Source organism: Fundulus heteroclitus, chromosome 2, assembly GCF_011125445.2.
Source record: "Fundulus heteroclitus isolate FHET01 chromosome 2, MU-UCD_Fhet_4.1, whole genome shotgun sequence".
Lineage (NCBI taxonomy): Eukaryota > Metazoa > Chordata > Actinopteri > Cyprinodontiformes > Fundulidae > Fundulus > Fundulus heteroclitus.
In genome coordinates this window covers 21496854-21510338 of record NC_046362.1, presented here as the reverse complement: position 1 = coordinate 21510338, position 13485 = coordinate 21496854, and the positions used below count along the sequence as shown (strand labels likewise).

Sequence of the window (13485 nt, the reverse complement as noted above, 5' to 3'; positions counted from 1 at the left end):
TGAAATGTGTGAGGCAATTGGCGGTAAAGCCTTTGTAAATATTCCATATGCTGTCCTTATTTCTAAAATAATGGGTGATGTTTTACATATTATTTTACGGCTGAATGCAGCTTTGCATGCATCTAGCTAAAATCTTCTCTGGTAAATATCTTTTTGTTGTTTGCAGAAACAAGCTGTTCAGCTTTCTTACATAAAATCAAAAGTGTAGACAAATCTGCATCAGTGGTTCAGTCGCTGGGCGCTATATGCTGTAAATAATAACACAAATGCCGTGAGAGATTGAGGATTTTTATTTTTTTCTGTTTTATTTACCAGTTCAAGCTGCTGATTATTTATTGTTCCTAAAATGCACGGAACTCGAAAGCTTTGGAGAAAATTAGATTGTAAATGCAACACACTGGTTGACTTGAGACACCCCCCCCCCCACACACACTTCTTTTTCCTGTTTTTAATTTAGTCAAATACACAAAGCTGGCCTCTGCAATCAAGGCCTAAGCATTTGCAGGAAGGAGCTTAAGAGAGATAATTAAAAGGGCCGAGCGCAAGATGGCAGCTTTGAGTGCCGAGGGGCAGAAAGTGAAAGTTTGATACAGGACTGCCGGGGGCTTGGAGATTGAGGGCGGGTGAGAAAAAAGATAAAGAGAAGCGCAAGGAGATAATAGAAAGTGTCATGCAACAAGACGGGGGAAGATTATACTAGAAAAAGAGCCATGGACCTAAAAGGAAAGCAGATGCATGCATAAACCCACATTTATTTAGGGGATAAAAAATAAATAAAAAAGGAGCAAAATTTCAGTAAGTGAATTAAAATGTTAGATGGGTGGACAAAAGAGCGTAGTTTATTATTTTAATATGACTCAGGAATAACACGAGTGCAGATGAGCAGAGACAACAGTGACTCTTGGTGGAGGAGAAGGGAAATGAGCTGTTCAGCATTAAATGCTGTTTTAATTAAGCAGCACACTAACTGTGACCCTGATGTCACACACTACAGTAGTTGTGTATATTTGTATGTCAACATCTGTGGCAGCAAAATGGTTGGATTTCAGATCCCCCCCCCCTTCTTTTTCTTAACTACACGGCTTCTGCTTGAGCCTCCTTAATATTTCTCAACAGGCCATATTCCGTAAGGACACGAGGATCATAAAAATACGTCAATGATTTACTCGTGCCAAAGTGAGTGGAGACGCAGCGTGTGAATAAAGCATTTAATTCTCATTCCCAGATGGTGAGATAAATACTAAACATGACACATAAAACACAGACGTCACAATGAAAAGTAATAGACCTCATGTTTTGTACAGTGGTGTCATGTACCAAGGTGGTAATCCATAAGAAAGACATGCTTCATAAATGTTAAAGGGCTTGTTGTGCTTCATTTCTTCAGCTTTCAAGTCACATAAAATTATTTAGGTAATTCCCAGAAAGGTAAGAAACAGTAATACAGAAGCTTGAAAATCACACAAACACTTATTTATATGGTTGATTAGTTTAAACCAAAGACAACATAAGATTTCTATAATAAAACCTCTAATAGAAGGCATAAAGGGCACACTTTTATCCACACCTTGTAATGGGTCGAATAAAGACTCCTCCGCTGGCAAAGGTACCCCTACTATAGGTCTATAAGCGTTTTGCTCTGCAGTTTGAGCATTTGTCTTGATTACACTTTATTAGTTTGTCCTGTCAAAAACAAAATACTGTAATCTTAAAAATGTCAAGCGGCCGTGTGTGTTTTTTGTTGTTCTTTTACCATTTAAGCCAGAATGCAGTTTAAATTTTTTTTAAAAATTTTTGGTAGACCGGAACAGTCTGTATACTGAACATGTAAAAGACAGCATATAGACTGCAAACAAAGACTGACTGACTTGATAAATCATGTTTATATAAAACTTTGTCAACCCATATTAGCGTTTTTATGCCTCAAAGGATTTTACACCTAGACAACCTAACCTCTTTTCCTACAGTATACAGTAAGTTTTATAGAACAGGTTTTAGCAAACTAGATTGAAAACTCATTTTTTAAGCCATGATGAAAGAGGGTAAAGAATGATATAACGAACATGTTTTTATTTTTATTAGCCTTTTACAACAATGCGGTTTCAGGACCAAGGATCTTTTGTAGGTTTATAGTAAAAGCCAAATGTCTGAGGATCAATTCCTTATAATATGGCTTATTGCTTTCCTGCATCATGGAGTTTGTGATTTCATCACATCATAATAACACCCACAACTTCCTCATCCAGCTAGTATGCAAAAGCATTTAATTAAAAAAAGAAGGGAAAAAACAAATACGCCTTTCATTCTCGCTTTTTATCATCCTCATGTTATGCATTCATTTTAAAACTAACTTTTAAATTTCAGACATAGGTATAATGAAATATCTGGTATTGACTGGTCGTATTTTTTAAAGCATAATGATTGTGTTTAAATTTAAGACCTTGAATAGTGAAGAGTGAGGAGCTATAATGCAATCTAAAGCAGGAACTGAAGTTTTCTCTGAGCTTTTGTTTTTGTAGTTTACTCTAAGTATGGACGCGGTTTGCTGGCCGTGGTAACCAGGTTGCAATGTACTAAACTGGACTTTGAGTGGCGCTAAAGAGGCCATTGTTATTTGGCAGCAAAACACGTTCTTTGGTTCTGTTTCACGTGCAGAACTGCAACGGAGATCTGAAATCCTCGAGCAGGCTGGCTGCGCCTACTAAGCCGAGCTTTAGCGTCAAACATGGCGGAAAGGCAGCGGGCGCTCCCTTCGTGGATGGCGAAGCGAGAGGTTAAACATGGGAAACAACAGGCGCCATTGAAGAGTCAGAGAAAGAGGGGAGCTGCAAGGTAGTGGGGAAGGAAAAACGACAGGTCGTCAGTTTTATGATGCAGTTGTTGCTAGTGGTGGTGTGTCCAGCTAACCGATTGGCGCTGGTTTTGTCCTCAGGGCTGCGTTTTACTGCATGAACGAGGCGGAGCTGGTAGAAGCTGCAGTTTCACTTCTCACCAAGGGTTCCTGCGAGGACGCGACGTCCCCGCTTCACCAGCAGGTGGCACTGTTTCACCTGTTTTTATTTCCTTGTTTCGTCTTTGATACCAAAGTCTGTTTAACCCTTATGTGGTGTTCGGGTCTGTGGGACCCGTTTTCATTTTTTATTGAACGAAAAAGGATACAATCAATGAATTTTTCAGACTCAGATTCACTGGCCTTGGCTCATTTTCTGTGAAGAACATATATCAGAAAACGATTTTAATGACTACACGCCGTACACCCCCCCTACACATTTGTATTACATAGAAGGTGTCCGGGTCCACTGGACCCGGGGCTAATTGAGATGTGGAAACTGATGTTCTTTGTACACAACACTATTTCCTCCTCCTGTCTGAGCACATTTAACTCTCTGTTTTGTGGTAATCTTGAGTTTATCACACTCTTTCTGCTACAAATGGAGTAGATAGAGTATAAATATAGCTTTGCCAGTGTGGTTTCTTATAACAACCGATCAAGGTGGCCAAAAGATACTATGCGCAGAGGGCCCTGTAATTGATTTTGGAAGAGAGAGAAGTTTTTGATGATAATGTTGAGGGATAGTATTCAAAAAAAGAGGTTTCAGAATTTGAGGATCCCATTTCTGAAAATTCAGAGTCTGACAGTGACTCTGAAGCAGGACAAGATTGAGCATCAGCCAGTTCCAAAATGAAGACAAGTCTCCAGACCAGGCCGTCAGTAGCCAGCCACAGGGCCAAGAACAAGAAAGAACAAGACAGTCAGCACAGAACAAGTGAGGAAATCTGGAAGTCAAAAATGTTGAAATTGAATGGTCTCGCCCAAGAAAAGAGTCACCCCGCAGGCTACCAATGTGATAAGGATGTAACCAGGACCAACGCAAGTGGCAGTTACTTACACACAGGACATGAAGTCTTCTTTTCAGCTTTTCATCCCAGATTCCATCCACAAAATTATTCTTGTTTTTGGAGAGAGGTGGAAGGAAATGGGCCAAACCTATTTACATGACTACTTCAGGGTCCTTATCCTTGCTGGAGTTTTCGGGTCTAAAGTCAAGCCTTACAAGTTTGCATACATGGGTGATACAACCCTGGTATCCAATGTGCCAAATGAGGAGGATTCTGGAGGAGAATGCTGCCCTATCCTACAGAACCTACAGAACCAGAATCTGCAGAGCCTGAAGTAAGTGTGTGATGCTGCTCCAGTACATTTTTGGCAACAAGAAGAATCAGTGCAAAGTGTGGAAGATGGACAGAAAAAAAAAACATAGATGCATCAAGTACAAAAAGAATATCTGCAACACACATAGTAAAACTGTGCCCCTCATGTGTTGTACAGGCCATTGGCTAAAGGTCATAGGGCTGATGTGTGTTCTTGACTGATAGGTTTACTCTGTGTTCATATAGCTTGTCTTGTGCACCTGAATGGGTTAAATTTCTGAGTTCAAAAAACTAAAAGTCACTAGTTTTTGAAAAACCTTGCTTCACGCGTGAATTTGTTTCCATTCATATCATGATTTTATTATAATTAATTTGCTTTATTATGTTTTAAATAACCAAATATTTTGTTTATACAACTTGAAATTGGGATGAAGTAACATCTGTTGAGTATTTTTACATAAAAGTGTTTGATTGTGAGGCATTAAAAAGCACAAAATGCAACGGGTCCACCAGACCCACAAACACTGGCTGAGTAACAATAATATGAACACCACACAAGGGTTAAACAGGTGTGTCGCACACGAAAGGGCCCACAGATATACAAATGAAAGCAAAACTTACAATAACAGTAAAAAACACAATTTCATTTTTACGCTCTTTGTGACATTTTGTGCAAGGTATCCTTCGCATAATTTCTTCACCAGAAGTCCATTAATGTTTAGTGTTCTGTTTTTGGGCTGTGGAAACATAATATATTGAAGTTGCACATACCTTGATATGTCTGTTAGAATATACACCAATCAGGCACAATATTACGACCACTGACAGGTTTAAGTGAATAACACTCATTATCCCCTCATGATGGCACCTGGTTGTAGACAGATGGGATATATTGGACAGCAAAAAAATAAAATAAAAACATGTCCTAGAAGTTGATGTATCACAAGCAGGAAAAATTAGAAGGTGATTTGAGCAAGTTTGGCAGGGGCTCATTTGTGATGGCTAGACGGTTAGGTCAAAGCACCTAGTGATGTGTACCCAGTCTGCTGTGGTGTGAATCTATTATAAGTGAACCAAGTAAGGAACAGTGATGAATGAGTGACAGGGTCATGTGTAGCCAAGGTTCACTGATGCACACAGACAGTTAAGACACGTGAGCGTCAGAACTGGACCACGGACCAGTGGCAGAAGGTGGCCTGATCTGATGAATTAGGGCTGGACGATATAGAAAAAAAGCATATCGATAAAATAGAAATTACATTGATCAATATCGATAATTATCAACAAATTCATAACATATATCTTAAGCGCAGCCCTGGCCATTTTATGCTGTTGCTTAGCGACCCATTTTTACATACAGAACATGCAAACACTGAATTCAAACTCAACCCTTTATTCAACCAACTTTTTACCTAAAGTGCAATTTAAAAAAAAAGAAAAATGAACGTGTGCTCTCTGAACTGTTTGAAGGGAAGGAAGCGTTCCTGGGTCTGCATTTGTGATTGGCTGGGAGAATGTAATGACTAATATTAACTAACATGGCTAGAATGCTAAAGGAAGAAAAACTGCTATTCTATTGAACTTTTTATTCACCTTTTTTTTCCTATAATCGATATATGTCTGTCCATCTGTATATATTGTTATTGAATTATCGTCCAGCCCTATGATGAATCAAGTTTTCTTAAAGAAAACAAGATTCCTGTGTGCACATTGTTTATCTGGGAACACAGATAGTGCCAGCAGGCACTGTGGTTAGGCGTTGGGCTGGCTGAGGCAGTGTGATGCTGTAGGAAAACTTGGGTCCAGCCAACAATGGGGATGTCACTTTGACACGCACCACCTCCCGCAGCATTGATGCAGGTCTCATACGTCCTTTCATGCAAAGGGTTATTTACTAATGGCTGCCTTCAGGGGTCTAGTGGAATGTGTGCTCTTTTAAGCTACAGCACAACACTGAGCAGGTGGTCATAATGTTATGCCTGATCAATGTACTCCAAAAACATTTGGAGACAGAAATGAAACAGCTTGAACAATGTGTTTGTATGGTACAAAATGTTTCTCTTATGCTAAATGTTAACACAGGAAATGTTTAAAAAACTTTCATCTGAACTATACTCCAGATTCCATCATCGTCGTTCGTACTACTCTTACCTCCCACCCTCTCAAACACAGGTTGAAAGGAAGGTAAAGCCCGCCTCCAGGCAGGAAGTGCACCCGGGCACTCCAGAGACGACATCAAAGCCGGTGACGTCTCCTTTAGAGGAAGACTCCTCGGACTGTTGTGATGACGAGGACAAGACGTACGTTTCAGAAACAGACCTGGACATTACAGAGTTGGGGACCGTGCCCTACATCAGCAACCCTCAGCATCCTGAGCCCCGAGGGGAGGGACCAGGATCCGCCCAGGGTTGCCGCCAACCCACGGGGAACAGTTTGCAAGCTGAGCGAGAAATTGAGCGGCTGCAGACGGCGGCAGAGGAGGACGATGCTTTACAGCTCGTACGAGAAATCTTTTTCCACTGACTGTGTAGGTTTTGCAAAGTAAGTGTAGGAAATTTGAGACCTCTAACAAGGCAGCGCACCAAACTTATTTTGGAGGGAGCACTGCTTCCCCCTGAAGCCAATCCAATAATTGACCTGGATGTCACTTCAATGGATGTGATATAATCCTTCCAGTTGATCGCCGTTGCACTCGACCGTCTTAGGCTGTTATAAACCAACAGGTTTTCCATAACTAAGTGCACTTCAGGGGAAATAAGTAATGATGTGATGCTGAACATTACAAACATCCCCTCAGTAATGAATCAATGTGAAACAGACGTGGTGTGGGGGAAGTACTGTATGTTTCCGCAGACTAGCCTTACAGAACACATATTTATTAAACTTGTGATTTGTGTGTGGAAATGACTGAATGCATTAGAGGTTCTTGGTCATGTTTTGCAATTATAAATGTATGGTTCACAAACTATGGTAAAAGTAGCCTCGGTGGTAAATGTGTTGCTCTCAGTGGTGCTCAGGAGAAACCATGGTATTATTTGCAAGGTAAGACATACAAAAAAATCAACAGTTAATTAGAAAAGTTGTTAAATCACATCAATAAGAATATTCTTTAAAAAAAAAAAAGTGTGCAGTTGGAAAAATCCCATGGTCTGCAGATGATAGCCAGGAGGAAGTGCTGCTGGCTGCTAAAGCCGAGTTCTGTTTACCTCTGATGTTGGGACTTGGATCTGGGGGTGACATTAGGCCCTCAATTAACTTCCAGTTTTAAGTTCAAAAAACATTTCCAAATGGATTTGCACAATGACGCTAGCTACCACTAGCAGAGCACGGCAAAAAATAACACATATCTCTACATTTGGTCCTCTCCAGCACTTTAGAAACATGCGCATAAAGGCTCGCCTGGCGTTAAAATGCATCCTGAATGATCCCATCATGTGTGGAAAGTGATAAATACTGGTATAATATCAATTATCGAACTCAGCGCTGCAGGTAGCTAATCTAAAGTAGTTAAAATCTGGAATAATGTATAATACTATTTATGTAGCATAATAAAAATGTATTCAAAATACAAATACACAATTTTATTCCACTTGCCATTGTATTTTATATGCAGACATAATGGAAAATGAATTTGGGGTTGGTGAGAAATATTAATACATTTTATTTAACAACACCTTTCTTGACACTCAAGGTCACTTTACAGACAATAAATAATACAAATACAGGGAACAGAAAAAATTAGGGCTGAACAATTAATCGCATTTTCAATATAATCATGATTTCAAAAAACGCAATTTCCAAATCGCAGAGGTCTGCAATTTTTGGCTATGTAACAATTAGGGAATTAGACACGTCCATTAGGTCAGTACAATGTTTGAAGTGGGTTTGCCTCCACATGGAAGGGAAGACAGTTGCAGCAGTGAGAAAATCTAATTTTATTACTTGTTTTAGAGTTTGTATAGTCATACAAAACATCGAATACTGGTCAGTTTAATACATAGACTTGCTTGTTGGTTGGACTTTGCACTTTATGTTCAACAGGGATTGATGTCCAATTAAACTAAAAGCTGTTCTCTTGAATAATATTCTGATCAATAGAAACATTTAAAGTTCATATTTAAAATAGTCCTTGTTTACAAACATTGTTATTTAGAGGCCATTTTTGTTGCTTGTGGCCAACGCGGAGAAAAGTCAAAATTGCAATTTTGGTTAAAATATATCGTAGGCAGAACGCGATCATTTCTGCTCTGAGTTTAGATGCTGTGGGTCTTTTAGCAACTAATCCACATGGCGCGGGAAACAAATTGATTTGTTGTTTGTATTTATTTTAAAACACATGATAAATTAAACTGGGAAAAAAATTGCATTAAATCGCAATATTAAGAAAAAAAATCGCAATTAGATTATTTTCTAAAATCGTTCAGCCCTTGAAAAAATATAAACAAACAGTTATGAAGAGGGACAAGAACAATGCATTTACAAATAGATGGGTTTGGAGTCTGGTTTTAAACAGGGGGAGAGAGTCAATTCTGCGGAGGCCAGGTGGGAGTGAGTTCCAGAGCTGGAACTCCCAGTCGAGCTTTGGGGTACAGTGAGGTGGATGGAGGAGGTGGCCATGTGAAGGAGGTCTGATAGATATAGAGGAGCAAGGTTATGGATGGCTTTGAAAGTATGCGGAAGGATTTTAAATTGTATTCCGAATTGAACTGGGAGCCAATGGGGCTGCTGAAGGACAGGGGAAATATGATGAAAAGACGGAGTTCTGGTGATGACAGTTCTGAAGAAGTTGGAGTTTATGGAGGGATTTATGAGGGAGGCCAAAAAGAAGAGAGTTACAATAATCAAGACTGGAGGTGATGAGGCTGTGGATAAGAATAGAGGCAGTGTGAGTGGTGAGGGAGGAACGGAGGCAATTAATGTTGCATAGCTGGAAGTATGCACACCGGCTAATGTTCTTTATGTGTGACTGAAAGGATAGGGAGGAGTCGGGGAAATCCCAGACTTTTCTTTTGCTTTTACCCAGCGTCAAACTCGAAAACAACTTCTGAGTAAAAATGAAATCCATTAAAGTACATCTGTTTATCAACCACACAGTCCCAATGATGGGTGAATAATTTCCCTCCCTTTTATGACACAACACAACAAACAAAACAAAACAGCCCTGAAAAGTAGATATTTACTTAATGTGTTTGTTACCTAAAATATCTTCTATATATTAATACACCCATCTCATTGGTACAGCAGTAAAAATAAAACTCTTTCAACACTCCACAAGTATGTCAGCAAGCATACAAATTTTAACAAAGGCGATGAAAAGAACAAAACAGAAATTGAGTCCTGTAATTCTGTGGAAGCTAGCCGAGTGTGAATCCATCTATTTCCAGTCGGAAGTAAGCGTCCGTCCTAAAACCCTCGTGAGCACAGTTGCCACAATCAACTGTAAGTCCACACCCACACACAAGTAGAACCAAAGTGCCATGTCTTTCCAACTCCTGTAGGAGCGATACCGTATCAAAAACAGAATGATGCCTCCCAGAGTGAGCAGGCTGGATGCGGCCTGGCAGACAAAGCTGCACTTGAGCGTTGTTCTGTCTTTGCCATAAGCAGCGAACATCATGCTCAGCAGCCCGAAGGCCACAAGCACAACTGGAGCATAAAAACACACGGGGATCATCATGTTAAACATCAAGTCAATATGACTAGAGTGTAGCGACCTTGCCCACTGACCGCACGATAGTTTATCATGTTGACTGTTTGGGCAGAAAAATGAAGGGTCATTGAGGACTTCATGGGGCAGGATGAAAACTCTACCGAAGTGCACCATCAAGATTTGAAGGAAGATGATCAGCAGCAGCACAGAGATCCCAAAACAGCCGAATCCCGGACTTCTTATTGAGAAACCAGCCATGTGGAAGGGCTCTGCACGCTGGATCTGTAAATTAAATAATATTGACAAAAATCAATGATAGTAAGCATTTAAAACCACACAGAAGCATGTGGTTAGGGGGGTACCACTACTGCTCACAAAACACCAAATGGGTGAGCCTGAAATGCTGAAATAAATGTAAAAGTCATTATAAATTGGTTCATGGTGGATGGTATTTGTTAACAAAAAAAAGAGTATAAAAATTATTGAGGAGGTTAAAAAATCTGATCTCTGTGAGAGCTGCAGGACCATAAAAACTCTGACCAATTCCTCCCTTCTAGAATGAATTGCAGGGATAGGTCAGAGTTTTGGTCCTCCCCATTCCCTCCTCTGTCCCTCAAGTTCCAGGATATTACCTTTTTTTGGAATGACTTTCTTACTTACATTTTTGGAAAAATCTCCAACTCTACCTTTAACACTGGCACACACACACACATTATATATATATATATATATATATATATATATATATATATATATATATATATATATATATATATATATATATATATATATATATATATATATATCACAAATTAATATATAGGCTATATATAAATTTGTGAGTTTCATGGGTCCACTGCAGAATGTTCCAGGACAGAGAACACAGTACACAGCATGATGTCTGTGTACAAATGGTAAAAATGGAAGTTATATACATGTAGTGCTCAGAATTAATGCATTTGTTTTCTGACAAAGCATCCATATTGAGATGATAGCATCACATGGTTGCATATACAATGCTAATCTCCCCACCAACACATCCCAAAAGCGCTAAATTAGATTGAGAAGCACTTTATTTCAAACAGATATATAATCTATGTAACAATTTAGATGTCACTCTAGGCTCATGTAGCTGACTATTCTTAATTTGCATTTATTTCTATTAAATCCCTCATTTCTGCCTCCCTTTGAAAGTATGGATGTTTCTTTGAAATACTCAAACTCAATTTGAAAAGTGAAAGTGATAGTATTGTCCAGTTCTTTCTCACGTCCGTCATAGATCAGCTGATGTTTGTAACTTTCATTATTTCACGGTAACTTTGATTGTTTCATGTTTCACGGTAATCTTAAATTTTCTGTTTACGTAAATTTTAAATCTCTTACACTGAGTGTCGCTACTTTATAAATACAGGTCTAAATGTGTTTTACCTCTTTTTTTTTCCAGGACAAAATGAACAGGACAGTTTTTAAAACTGCCAGCTTTCCTAAAAGAAGACAAAACGGTTATTGATCTGTGGCTATATTTAAATGAGTGACAAAACAGTTTTGCTGTAGCTTGTGTCGTTTACTTACTTTCCAAAGTGTATGAATATGTCTCGCCAATCGCGGAGCTCTACCGTCCGAGGTTTGAGCGCGCACGTTCTTCCCGCGGACGAGCACGTCTCGGGCTCTGCCCCTGCGGGTCCGCGCAGCGCATTCACCCGGAACTCCGGCTCACGCACGGACTTCTGCTGAGAGCCGTGATCATCTGCACTTCGACCAGCTTCAGCTGCAACCTCAAGGAGTTTGTTAAAGGTTTGTGGGGAAATCATTACGTTTTACGTAATCTTACCAGCACGTTGAAGTCGGTCTCTTTTACCCGCTATCATTTTAATCTTTTTTTTGTTTGTTTTGTTTTTTCAAACGTGAAGTGGGCTCGTATGAAAAAAACAAATTCACGTTTTATTAAGAAAAAATAAATCCCAATAAATATTAGCGTTTTGTAGTAATCAGTGTTTTTGATTGCTAAATAAGTTTGGGACATATGATGTCGGTCGGACCGTTGTAATGGAAGAATGTGCGCTAAAAGTATTTTTTTTTTTTTTTTTTTTTAGAAAAGTTGACTTAAAATAAAAGAGATGTACGAAGTTTGCTTTAAATGTATTTAGAATGGAGTTGCAGGTGTACTGCAAATGCTTTCAGGCAATATCGTAGAGTTTGTTAGCTAAATATAACAATATTTAAGCAGGTATAAAACAAGTGTTTCAATTCTTTAGAAAAAAAATAACCAAGGAATGGCTTCGTGTACCACAGTACTGGGTAGTTAACTAAATCCTGATTCTTAAAGTTTTGACTTAATCACTAACTTTGCACATCACTACTTCCAAGTCCAACTTGTTATGTGTAATAAATATTTCACGGTCATTTTAATCGGTTGTACAGGTTCATCATGGGAAGCAAGCTCAGCAGAAGGAGAGAGGCCCCTGTCAGCAGTGCTGTAGCTGTGATCGATGAACAGAAGAATGCAGCGGAACCAGCAGCACCTCAACCAGCAGCAGACTCCGGGATGAAACAGGAGGTTGTCAGGGCAGAGGACCTGGATGTGCTGGTAGAAGAACCGCCAAAAGATGAATGTGCATCAGAGGTTAACGAGACAGGAAGTCCTGCCGCCTTGGTCCCAACAGAGGATACAGAGGCAGAGCTGATAGCAAAGGAAACGCAAGCTCCAGCGCAGCCCGAACCTCTTGTCTCAGACGCAAATCCTCCAGAACCAGAATCGTTTGCACAACCAAAAGCTAACGCTACAGAGGAAGCTGAAGCTCAAGATGCTTTAACCCCAGAGGATGTTTCAGAGGAGTCAAAGGCAGACACTGACCCCATCTCTGAGCCTGGGCCAACGCCAGCGAAGGCTGAAGAGCAGCACAAAGACCAAGAACCTCTAGCTGATTTGCTTCTCTCTTCACCTCCACTGATTGACTTTGTCCCTGACGTGACTTCCTCAGCAACCACCGTCCCTACCGATCCAGATGAGTCATCAAATATTTCGGCAAGTGAGCAAAGTTTTACAGCAGAGCCAGAAAAGTTTACTTCAGACATTCTGGAGAAGTCAACCGGGGCGGAGGCCGAAGAGGGCCTGAAGACGCTCGGGAGTGATGTCAACGTGGAAAATGTAAGCGAACTACTACAAGACTTCGGGCTAAAAGAAAACCTACTCGGTGACATCATCCCAAGGCAAGTCTAGATCCCGGATGACACTCCCATCACAGACATGAGCACATCCACGGAGTTGATGTGAATCCCACCAAAGGCCCTCCTTGAGTCAAGCAAAAAGGGCGTTATTCTGTAAAAGCTTCTTCTAAATGGGTCAACGAACACTTTCTTTGTTTCCTCCTCCCAAATGTCCTTAAGACAAATGTCCTTTTTTTTTTTTAATTGAACCAAAAAGAGTCACGCAACAGGTTGGACTGAAGTGTTTCTGTTTTTCCTGAATTCGAGCAGCCAGTTGATTTGGCTTCAAGGCTCAAATAGGTTCAAACATCACAGAGGTACTTTACGGCAGCATCGCAGTCTCAGACGACGGGGATCTTCCTCTATGCAAACTCACTAACGAAATATTTAAACCAACACCTTCTAAGCACTGAAGAATTAGTGAACACAGCTTTAAAACAGCTTACGGGGAACCAGTGTGTACAAAAGCTAAGAGT

General features: G+C 40.0%; 2 protein-coding genes and 1 long non-coding RNA gene across 4 annotated transcripts; 2 read left to right on the top strand and 1 right to left on the bottom strand.

Annotated features, from left to right (window-relative positions):
• The first annotated feature begins 2577 nt into the window (after window positions 1-2577).
• LOC118566943 (cell cycle regulator of non-homologous end joining-like) lies at window positions 2578-7128 on the top strand. 2 transcript variants are annotated; one of them, XM_036150618.1, is made up of 3 exons: window positions 2578-2832; window positions 2933-3038; window positions 6325-7128. In XM_036150618.1, exons 1-3 carry the CDS (start codon window positions 2726-2728, stop codon window positions 6673-6675), a joined length of 564 nt encoding a protein of 187 aa, XP_036006511.1. In that variant the 5' UTR covers window positions 2578-2725; the 3' UTR covers window positions 6676-7128. The 2 variants fall into 2 exon arrangements, with proteins under 2 accessions (XP_036006511.1, XP_036006518.1); XM_036150625.1 differs by having other exon boundaries at window positions 2590-2832; window positions 2933-3035.
• A 1398-nt stretch (window positions 7129-8526) lies between these two features.
• Window positions 8527-11455, bottom strand: LOC118566941. Its single transcript, XR_004933376.1, has 3 exons — window positions 11375-11455; window positions 11231-11286; window positions 8527-10084 (listed from the first exon to the last, which is right to left on the bottom strand). It is a non-coding gene; the product is annotated as an uncharacterized LOC118566941 (long non-coding RNA).
• Window positions 11456-11460: 5 nt separating this feature from the next.
• Window positions 11461-13188, top strand: LOC118566939 (fruit protein pKIWI501-like). The gene is made up of 2 exons (XM_036150607.1): window positions 11461-11596; window positions 12224-13188. The coding sequence occupies exon 2, from the start codon at window positions 12231-12233 to the stop codon at window positions 13020-13022; it is 792 nt and encodes a 263-aa protein (XP_036006500.1). The 5' UTR covers window positions 11461-11596; window positions 12224-12230; the 3' UTR covers window positions 13023-13188.
• The last annotated feature ends 297 nt before the right edge of the window (window positions 13189-13485 follow it).